This window comes from Puntigrus tetrazona, chromosome 19, assembly GCF_018831695.1.
Source record: "Puntigrus tetrazona isolate hp1 chromosome 19, ASM1883169v1, whole genome shotgun sequence".
NCBI lineage: Eukaryota > Metazoa > Chordata > Actinopteri > Cypriniformes > Cyprinidae > Puntigrus > Puntigrus tetrazona.
Window position 1 is genome coordinate 2,904,149 of NC_056717.1, and position 11,956 is coordinate 2,916,104.

The following is an 11,956-nucleotide window of genomic DNA, read 5'->3' on the forward strand; positions in this document are numbered from 1 at the left end:
AACTCTCTAGCACAAATGCTCATCAGCATGGGCATCTGTCGTTGTTTCCTGGAAATGAGTTGTTATTCTGTTTCATCCCTTGATATCTCAATTCTAAAGCAACAGCCTGTTTCCACCACTCGATAAAAAAAAGTAATTATGTTTATAATTAATAAAATATATTTTGCAATTCTCACTTCATAACTTTCAGTTGCGACTTTAGATCTCACTATACTGACACTAAATAAACTAAATAAAAAGTTGCAATAACCTTTTTTTTTTTATGCAGTGGCAAAAACAGGCTTCCCGTACACACCCAAGCGTACTAAAACGAAAAAAATAATAATTAAATAAATAAATATACTTTAGCAATGTTATTTTTGTGAGAACAGTCGTAGTATGTAGTATGTGGCTGCAGGAAGTATACAAATATCAATGTAATAGGAGTATACTTGTAAGTGCACTATTTCAATACTCCTTGGGACTAAATTTGCCCACTTTCTAGTATATAAAAGCACACTTTTAAGTATACTTCAAGTATAACTGTAGTAATCTTTGCTAGTTTTTAGTTTGTACTGCAAGTGCAACTACACTAAACTTAATGGTATACCGATTAGTTTAATAATTATATACTTGTAGCACTTTGCAGTCTCATAATACTCATAAACTTTACATCATACTTTAAGTATACTACTATGGCCTATTTATTAATTTGTATATAATTTTGTTATAAATCTGAAAATACATCAAAAGAAAAGAACGGGGTATCTGCTTGTAAACGATAACATTTTATTCTAGCACCATGCATTCTTTTTCATAAACACTTGAATGTGGTTACATTTCATAAATAAAAAAAAGAAAGGAATTGACAACATTTTAAGCAAATTCAGAAAAAATAATTGCATTCAGAATGGCGTAGATGGAGTCGATAAATACTAACACAATCAACGTTTTATCACATGTGGAATCATTTGTAGTTTTTGGTTTCTTGTTCGCTTTAGACTTAGTAAAAAATGTCTAAATGTCATATTAAGTGTATTTCGGAAAGTACATAAAGCTAATTTATTAGAGGTACGTGAAAAGCAGACTGAAAGCATACTTTCCTGTCTTAGTTAGGAAGTGAACTAATGGCACACTTTCGTAAGGGTATGTGTAAAAAACGATGCAAACTTGTATAATTCATAGTATACTCCATATGATTAGCAACTGCACACTAGAAAAGTTATGACTGTCAAAAATGTTGTTGTACTGATTTAAACCAGTATCTTGTAACCAAGAGCTGTTGGCTGTGAAACTATGGCGTCGTGGACCTTGTGGACAAATGAATTATTGCAACAACAAAAAAAAATGAGTACATCAAACAACAAGGCGCGCGAAAAATGTGCGTAATGATGAAATTTATGGCACGCTCATTTCAAATACTGTACCTTTAGCATATGCATATAAACCGACGCACGCTCCGTGCTTTAAAGAATCCAAGGGATGTTCTTTAGAGTAAGTGCTTCTTTTTAATGAAAAAGAAATCTATATAATAAAATAATCTGAGCTATGACTTCGAACTCTGGCTTCAAGCCTTATATGAACTACAAAAGAATCATACACGTCTTCAAGGTTATATAGTCCGTCGTGACTGAGATCAGTTTACAGGCACACGTCTTCCAAGAAACAACCATCTGTGGTGTTTCTGAGGAACGATGGCACTTGTAACACACAACATACTCTTCACAGCAGCCATGAAATTGACTCATAATTTGGCTGTGCTCTTCTGCCACGCAAGTATAGTCTCTGGGTAGCGTTCAGGACACACTTCTGTCCTTTCAGGATGAAAAGGCCAAAGGTGGTTAAGGCGGTTTGAGAATATTAAAAGGGGAGCTCTGAGGCTTAAGTTGATGTATGAGGAGAGTCATTTTGCGTGAAAGTGTAGAAAACGGATTTAGTTTGCATTTCAGGTGGAGGTTAATTATGTGGTTTCTGCACAGTTTATCTCCATTTAAAACGCATCATGATTTATTATAATAGTTTTTTAACATCCCGTGACTAGATCAAGGCTCTTTCTCTAGGCGTTAAGTATTGAATTTAAGTTGATGACTTAACCCTGCAAACGCGAATGATGCTTAAAAATCGAATTTCAAAATCGAATCATGATTTTTCGTATCGAAGAATCCTGTAAAAAAAAAAAGTATCACAGACTGAATAAATAAATAAATATAAATATTAGGCAGGACAGCAGTTTCCAACATTGACATTAAATCGGCATAATAGAATGATTTTTGAAAAAAAACAAGAAAATAATAATTAAAATAGAAAACCATTACAGTGTTACGGTTTTATTGTATTTTTGCTCAAATAAATGCAGCCTTGATGAGAATAAGAGACTTTAAAAACATACTTATCCCAAACGCTTGTACAGTAGTGTACGTTTGAAATGACATTAACGTTATTTAAATTCTTACCGTGTGAAAAACAGTAGTCGGTTGCTTAGCTGCGCAGTCTAAAGCTAAAACACTAAGCCCCCCAGAATTGTTATTTTTAAGAAAGCTGGCACGCAGTTCTTGATTTGCGCTCGTGTTATTGGATGTGAGCATCTGGTCGGGTCCAGGGTTCCCCCCTCTCAGCTGTTTGGATTGGCACAGACGGCCGGACTCTGGGCACAGAGCGGCATTGCAAGAGCCCCATGTTTGAGCCGGGGTGGTGGCGAAGGGCTGGGAAGGGAGGGGGGCCCTAGTTCTTGACATTATAAATGGAGCTCTGTTTGAGGTCAAGTGGAGGCCCCGTTTTGGGACTTTCTGGACACAAACAGGGTGGATACCCAGCCAGACTACCCGTGTGTGTGTGTGTGTGTGTGTGTGTGTGTGTGTGGGTAGGCGGAGGGTGTGTATGGATATATATGCACGCCTGGTGTCTGAAAGAGGGACCGTGCCAAGCATATCAAGCTGTTTAGCAGCACCTTTAAAAGCGTAGCATGCAGGTGCCACGGACTGGAGATCAGATCTCCCACGCCGACCTGCGAGATCAATGTATAGCCCTCTTTATGTGCGTATTCCAGCCCAGGTGATGTTGAGGACTTACAGCTTCAACGTCAACCTACATGTGCTGTTTTTCTGTTACATTCTGTTTGTTTAACGTTAAATAAACATCGCTTGCCCATCGCTTGGTCGCGCACTTTTGAACGGTTGGTTCATGCAAAACATTTGAAATCGCATGCTGGCGTGCCACTCCTGCTATTCCTGCAAAATGAAGATAGGGTAGGAATACGAAGAACAGCGCACTTTCAAGTTCAGCTTCTGTTATTTAATTACCAAACCCAAGTGTATTCCCTCGAAATGCATCAAGCGTGCTTAATTGTATTGATTGTGCGCTTGCAGTGTACTTCAGATCTCGAAGAGTGAAAAAAAAAAAAAAAAGATGTTTTTATTATTGATCTATTGTTTTGAAGTACATTTTAAAACACTGTTTTAATACAATTTTGTCGGGGTTTAAAGTTTTTTAAATAGGAAAGCGCGTGCGAACTGTAGTGTGCTGATATTACACTTAAACTTACTTCATTATAAATCTGTATTTACAAATATATATAGAAATGACATTAAAGTATATTTTAATTTGTTGTAAATGCTTGTCAGCGATTCAGCGGTGACATTTTCACCATGCATGCATTAAAGCTTCAGCTTCACTTCTAAAAAAATCTAACAGCATTTCTTTTAAATTTCAGCAGTTTAACTGAATTGGAATTAAGATGCAGTCTTAAACCTTGCGTGCAATTCAAACTCCTATATTGTTAGGTCTTTTAAAAAGCATGCCAATATTTTTTAGCGGGTTCCCAGAGGGCATAGAAAATAAGTCAAAGTGGTCCGTACCGCTTGCGTATTACATTCCAAAGCTTTTGAAGCCATATTTCTTGCGTTGTGTTTTCCAGCTACAGGTCGAGTGAGGAGTACGTGTATGTCCGGGGCCGTGGCAGGGGCCGATATGTATGTGAAGAGTGCGGAATACGCTGTAAGAAACCCAGCATGCTGCGCAAACACATACGACTGCACACGGACGCTCGGCCTTACGTCTGCCAGCACTGCAACTTCGCCTTCAAAACCAAAGGTACCGCATGCCATGTCTGCCCACATTACTCTTCATTAATATTACTAACAAACATGCATCAATTAGGCAAGTCGATATAAACTCATCTATATGTTAGTGTGCAACTAAAAGCAGTTTGCCCTGTCTTGTTGTTTCGGTAAGATTTATAATAGATGATATAATATCACCAGTTCTGTGGTTAAGTCTACACCTGCGCTCTCCCAGGGACGCACGTGATATAAATACATCTCGTGTTTTCTTTTGTGTTCTCCTGATGAAACGGCTTCCCTCAGGGAATCTAACTAAACATATGAAGTCAAAGGCTCACGGGAAGAGATGTCCAGAGGGAACCGCTCCAGGACCGGTCCAGTGTGAGCTTGAGACAGATGAGGGAGGTGAGAGAAAACAAAACAGAAAAAAAAAAAACATTCTGGCTTCAGGCTTCAAACTCTAATTAATTAGTTTATATGCGATTTATATTTATAATATATTGCGATTCATCATTTGTATCGACAAGTTATGCAATATAATCTGCATTTATTTGACCAAAAGTAAAGTAAAACCAGAAATTTTTAATAGAAAGAAAAAACCTTACTGACCCAAACTTTTGTAGCTCACATATGTATAATTTATACAACGTCGTTGAGCTCCTTAGTATAGTACAGCCGGTTGAAAGCATTAAACCACTGGCAGTCACTTTGATCAAAAATAAAACTAAATAGTTTAATTACAAATAATAATGTATTATAGTGTCTGTAAATACGGTAGATTGTTGTGATGGGTGATTTAAATATTATGAAAGCATTTTAGTGCCCTGTAAAAAATACAAATAAAATAAAAAATAAATAACAAGATTAAAGTTGTAATATTTCAAGATTTTGAGTTTAATTATAAAAAAAAAGTTAGGTGAATAAAGTCAAAATATTTTAAAAATAAAGTCGAAATTACAAGAGCGACGTCTTAATAGTTTGTGTATTTATTGTCTTAATATCAGTCATAAAACGAATATTTTTAGTTTTAAAATAAGTCAAATCACTGACTTCCGTTAACGGCTCTAAGCACATTCACAGGAGAGTCTGACCTCTGACTCCACGTAGGATTAATGACATAAGCTTCACTCGTTCATATAGTGAAATCCATTTTCAACTTAATTCATTTTCATCATACGTGGAGTCAGAGGTCAGAGGTCAGCCAAGAACGTCGCTCTCACGCATACAGCCGCTGCCGTAAGTTATATTTCGGTCTGCTTCTGAAGACATGTGTTAGCTTCACGACGGATATCAACAATTTACGAAGCATCAAAACGTTTGTCTGAAAGTCATGCACACTTAGGATGGCTTTGGGGTGGGAACATTTTAATTTGGGGGATGGCTTTGGGAATTCGACTTTTCCTTTAATATTATGACTTTTATTACCATCATGTAATCTTCGATCTGTTTCGTTTTTAACACGACACCAAAGTACCGTGAGGGATGTTTATGTCTTTGTGCTGTGCTGTAGGTGACGGCGATAAGCATCTCCTGGAGACGGAGCTGGTGGAGGAGCACCAGTTCTCAGACGCAGAGGAGACGGATGGGGACGAGCCTGAAGACAACGATGAAGGTGACGAGCGAGCGTCGTGCTCCTCCTCGTCGTCTCTGTCCCGGGGCCCTCACGGCTCCGCCGGCGTCTCTGGCCTGTCAAACCCAGGCTGGGAGCAGCATCCCAAAGCTCCTGTCAGCATGAGCCCCCGCAAGCCGAGCCACTACGGAGAAGCCTCGTCTCCTAAGACCAGCAAGTCCATCGTGACCCTTCCGCACCTCCAGCCGGCCGCGGGGAAGTGCTCGTCCCCCATCCGCAGCCTGTCCCCCGGCCTGCAGATGTCCCCTGCTTTACCGCAGTCTCCCGGACGGGACTTGTCCCCTCTACGCTGTCCCTCGCCGAGACCCAGTCTCTCTCCGGCCTCCTGCCTGTCCTCCTCGTCTCCCTCAAACCGCCCGGACTCGTCTTTCCCAGAGAGACGCGTGTCCCCCATTAGAGCCCTGTCCCCCATACAACCCGCGTCTCCCGGCTGTCCACTTGCACTGACCGTCGGGGCCAGCGTGACTATTCAGTACCAAGCCGATAAACCCAGAGAGCCAACAAAAGCCTCACCCACCAGACTACATCTCAAGACCAAACTGGTAAGTGTCTTTATGCCATGGGTTTTGTTCTGCTTTTGGCTTATGGTCTCCGCGCCAAGTCGCCGTAATAAACACTGCTTAAAAAACAGCACTTATGAATGATGCCATTTATTTAAAACGCATCTAATCTGAAATCGTGGTTTCCAGTTTAAACCCGTTGTGTTTAGCTTGTCTCAGAAAGAAAGAGAGACCAAAAAAACGAAAACAGTTTTGTTTAAATAGCATTTTTGCTTGAGGCCAGAGTGTCGATGTGCAAAACACATACCTGCTAGTCTTATTATTATTATTATGATAGTACATAGCAGAAAATGTGATGCGTATTTTAAAAAGACAGTATGCATTAAAGTCTTAAAATTGTCTTATTTATAGATACGTACAACTGTATTTTATAGAGATATTAAGTAACATGTTGGCTTATGTCTAAAGTATATTGATATATTGTTAAATTATAAATCATCTTTTTACTTTGCATTAATGTTTTGTCTTTTGGAAAAGATGAATTCAAAATTAAAAGCAGAAAACTAAACCGCACACTAAACTATATGTGAAATGCAGCTTTGGGCTGGTGTATCCTGCCACTTTTATTCGGCACAAATACATATATTCCATAATATTTTCATATTTGCGATTTAATGTATCTGAAAGCCGAAGTATTATTTATTATGTAAATGAAAGGCTTTGCACTTCAACTGCATTCCAGCGGTGACACAGAGGCATGTTTGCTTAACTGTATTTTAATTTGATAAAGTACCAACAGTGCGGTCAAGTTAGCAGTGCTGGAACTGATATAAATATATATGTGTGTGTGTGTGTGTGATCACCTGTGTCCTTACCAGCAAAATCAAACATTTATTGTCTAAATAATAATGCATCACTGTACAAATGTCTGCTTTTATTTGTGTGCACTCACAATGAAAACAAAACGTGTTTTTATAAAATAAAGAAAAGAGATAAGACGTTCCTTTTTGCTATTCGAGTTTCCTTTGTGAAAAAAATTAAGCATATCACAAAAATGAACTGAAACTCACCATACGTAGGCTTTTCCCCTTGTTTATCCGTTATTGTTTTAGTAATCTAACTAATTTACTGCATGCTTTTTTAAACGAACAGCTAAGAAGGGAATATTTATTTATTTATTTATTGCAAATTTAAGTTATCTGACAATTATATTTTATTTAATTCAGCGTTATGTCAATGAACTAAAATGAAAATAATAAAATAATGTTATAGTTTTACTATCAGAATATATATTATAACATGTACACACACACATATTTATATATGTGTGTGTGTGTATATATATATATATATATATTTTTTTTATATATATATATATATATATATATTATTATATTTTATATATATATATATATATTTTATATATATATATATATATATATATATATAAAAAGGGTTTTATTTCAATAATAAGTAAACTGGGTATTTATAGTCTTAATAGCTAAATATGTAGATGCATCTTTTTGTCTCAGTTTAAGTCCTTTTATGGAAATGTTTTTATTAGCACACAAAATGTAATTAGTATGAAAACAAGACAGACAAATATATCCAAGATAAACATCCAAAACAAATATCCTGATTCCAAAAGCACACCGTGTGTTATTCTAGAGTCACACTTTTATTAGAAATAGAAGCCAGGCCGCCGGTCTCTACAAACAATTGAAGCCAAAACCCAAGATACTAACCCATGAACTGACGGATGAACTTAAATAGACACGTCTGTTTACCATCTACTGTCTGAAATACACATTCGGGATGAACCAGGACTATCTTTAGCCTTAAACTCACCACACGGTTTAGAAATACAGCGCTTCGCCTAGAATAAAGATGACTGCGCTAGTGCTCGTGGTGATTTTCACTAAAAAAAATGTCTTTCTGGCTCCTCCCAAGGAGAAGACGCACAGTCCTCAGAGAAGGAGCAGCACGAGCCAGTCCTGGCCTCCGGCTCAGGGGCGTCTCTCCAGGAACACGCAGCCCAGGGAGGGCCAGCGTGTGTTGAGTCACCTGCCCCTCCACTCGCAGCCCCAGGTGATGACCAGCCTCACCATCCCCATCGGCGGCATCCAGATGGTGCAGCCGCGCTCCAACATGCTGCTCCGGAGCGCATCCCTGAACCACAGCGTGGCCCAGATGACCGTCACCCTGCTGACGAAGGAGAAGGGGGCCGACGGGAGTCCGCCGGGCCAGGTACCTCACCGCAGGAACCAGCTGATAGTGTTCACGGAGCCTGCGGTGGAGGGGTGCTCCACGAGCGACGAAGACGAGGAGCAGATCAAGGGAGTCGTGTCAAAGAAGAGGGAGGTCCCCGGCGTGCCCATGACCACCTGGAAGAGCATCTCTCAAAGAAACAACAGAAAGCATTCTAGAAGTCCCAAGAAAGCTCCGCCGGTGGACTCGTCGAGAACATCCATGGATGCGAAGTGTTGAAGGACAAGTTCAGCCGGAAATGAGAACGCTGTTGTGCATCACCTCAAACCTGCGCGTTAGTTTTGCTCTTTCAACACAATAGCTTTTGGTATTCGCTAGGCTTTATTTTGACAGTGCAGTTTAACTACATGTCAACTAATTATGATTAATTCGCAACCACATGTCTACTAACTCTCTTAGCAGACGGTTAGGGCAGGTTTAGGGTTAGTAGAAGAAGTGGACATGTACTTTCCGATAGTATGTAGTATGTTCAGAATAAAGCGTTAGAAGAGACGGTCTGCTAACGACTGCTAGTTGACATGTAGCTACAAAGTTACTTGATGCTAGTAGAATGTTTAAAGTGGGCTATCGAGAAAAAAAAAACGTTAATGGGAGCTTGGGGCAAAATGCAACCAAAAAAGCCCAAAATGATAAGGTGGCCAAAACACAATTAAACTAAATATATTATGGTCGTAATCTGAAAATGAAGGAAAAGTGTTGATTTTGGCATTATATTTAGATCTGCTCATATTGCAGCAGATTTCAGTTTTCCAATCAGAGGCGTTCGCTGTTCACTTCCTCTGAATAGTGCCCTCTTAAAAACACTCGCGAATAACCATTTGCAGATGCAGTACAAAGATGAAAAATACAAAACAGCAATAAACCAATTCATAAACCGTTCTTGAGCTTGTTTTGCATAACCAGGTTATGATGCGCAGTTTTTTTGAAACATTTACAGCGTTAAGAAATCAAACTTTTTTAAAGCCAAAGCCAAATAAGGTACAAATGTGTACTATTTGAAAGGGTATCACCCCGCTGACGGCTTTTGTACCTTTTTTCCTGAGACTAGGTTTCATAGACTATATTTACACACGCTGGCGTGGCTTCGTCCATCTTTAGACCCCGCCTTCTCGCATGCCCTGATAGGTTGATTACGTACAGAGCCTGCACGCTATTGGTCAAACTACTTTTGATCGCCCAACGCCGGCTGAATAAGACTAATGCGACGATCAACACTTTTCACAATTAGATTTTAAATATATTAAAAACACATTTAAAGTTTTCAAAGCCTATTCCTCGTGCGAAATCATTCTTCCTGACGCGCTGGTTTGTGTGGGTAAGCGACGACAGAGCTTTCGTTTCTGAGTGAGCTGTGCTTCTTTCTGGGGCCCGCCAGATTTTAGGAAGCGGAGAAAACGCCTCAGACCGCGGTTCAAGTCGTTGGACTGAGCTTCGCTGAATAGTTTTGCTCGGTTCAAGCTAGTTATGTAGATGTGTAGATACATTACCTTCCTGATCTATGTATATTTTCCTGTCTGCAGTCCGCATTTTACGTAGACCTACCACGCACGCGCGCATCTCTGTGTGTGTGTGTGTTACGAGGTGTAAAATGAACACATTTTATTACATATATTTAATAAAATAATAAATATATATACGAGGTGCCAATAAAATCCATTTCACATTTTTATTGTGTTACAGCATGGAAGCATTAACAAAAAAATAAAAAAAAATTCCACTCGTCACCGAACAAAATATATCTATTATTAGAAATCCTACTGTACAAATGTATGTTTTTATATGCATTTATACTATATGCTATGGCATCGCGGCATCTGTTTTTCTTTGTCGTACGTGATGGTCGGTAGGCTGTTTTTTGGCCAGCAGTCAAACTCACGCGTTTCCGGTAAACAGGCCAGACCGCGCGCAGAAGACGAGCAGCTCTGGCCGGTGCTTCAGTTGTTCTCGTGGTGTTGATTATTTCGGTGTGGGAAGATGTCCGTGCGGTGTTCCTCCTGTTGTGATGTAATCTTTCAGACAGGACAAAGTATTATCAGAAATATAAGAGTAACATGAATTGACACGGTTTCAACGGTCTGTTGTTGCTTTACCTGTTTATTTTATTCGATAAACTATGCACAAAACGTCCCCGTGTTCTGTCATGATTGCATCTCGGACTGTTTATTATTCTGTTAGTTAACGCATTCATTAAGGTTTGATTATTAAGAAGACTCCTGTTTTGTTAAACCCCGTTCTCTTCCAGCAGAGGCGAGCGGGTCGTGTTAACCTGCAGGACTGTACGCTTCACCTCGTGCTTGGGCTACTTTAAACCCACTTCAACACCGTGTTGTTGTGTGCTTTGAGGGATAGATTGAGGGGAAATATCGCCCCCTTCTGGACAATCTGTGTCCTTGACGATGAATGACTCCATAGTTGTTTGAAGGGATATTCTGTAATCGTTTTAAATACTTAGTATGTAACACTTAGTACTTAGTGTGTATATATATATATATATATATATATATATATATATATATATATATATATATATATATATATATATATATATATATTTATTTTTTTTATTTTTTTATAAATTTATTTTTTTTTTACTTCAAACAGTAAAATTTATGCTATAGCTGTTGTATATCAAGTGAAAAAATATAAACCCACACTGAACTCCATGAACTGTGTTTACAGGAAATGTTTTTTTGGTAAATTTTTTTTTGTTTAAAATCCTTTTTTGATAATATATACTTATTGATTTTGATATTGAGTATCAGGCCTTTTACTTCACTAATAAAATATTTTTTTTACTCATTCTTCAGTAACATTTATTTTTAAAAGGTACCTTGAATGCTGACGTATACTCTCATCTTGCCACTAGATGTCGCTGTAATTGCGCTAAAATAGACAAGTTACATAAAATATGTGTGTGTGTGTGTGTGTGTGTGTGTGTGTGTGTGTGGCGCGCGTGTTATTTACATTATAGGTTACCTCTTAGGACGACATGTCCTCACTTATATTGTGAAATACCCACTAGTCAGGACAGCTTAGCGGTACTCAATAGTTTTCGATATATTTCTATAGTCTTGTGAACAGGTTTCTGTGATGGGTAAGTAAGGGTTGGCTTCTAGACAATATCATTGGCCTGACTGAAAATCACTCAAAACAATATTTTCACTAAGATGGCCAAAAAAAAAAATGTTGTGTGTGTGCATGAAATAGGTTATATAATGCACATTTAAAAATTACAATATTTTGATTTATGGATCATTTTAATAACATTCCATTATTTTGAAGAAAAAATACATAGATTTTTTGTAAATAATATTTTTTATTTAATTTTTACATTATATATATATATATATATGTACTCGACTGGCGCCAAAGTGGACCGCCGGTTTCCACAGCAACATTGTTACACGTCTGGCTAGGTGTCAGTACTGGCAGAGGTTTACTGATGTTTATTTAAAATATGCAGGTGTTTTAATAAGACAAGCGAGGGTTTATTCAGTGCAGCCCTCATGAAGCCTGAGTTC

The 11,956-nt window shown here is 38.4% G+C and overlaps 1 protein-coding gene across 2 annotated transcripts in view; it reads left to right on the forward strand.

Moving 5' to 3' along the window:
- The window catches only part of hivep3a (HIVEP zinc finger 3a), a 20,166-nt gene extending 9,605 nt beyond the window's left edge, over window positions 1-10,561 (forward strand). For both annotated transcript variants that reach the window (XM_043217777.1, XM_043217778.1), the window contains exons 4-7: window positions 3,893-4,068; window positions 4,341-4,442; window positions 5,548-6,209; window positions 8,118-10,561. In XM_043217777.1, coding sequence (XP_043073712.1) covers window positions 3,893-4,068; window positions 4,341-4,442; window positions 5,548-6,209; window positions 8,118-8,654 — 1,477 coding nt within the window. In that variant the 3' untranslated portion in view covers window positions 8,655-10,561. The remainder of the gene's footprint in view (window positions 1-3,892; window positions 4,069-4,340; window positions 4,443-5,547; window positions 6,210-8,117) is intronic.
- Window positions 10,562-11,956: the final 1,395 nt, after the last annotated feature.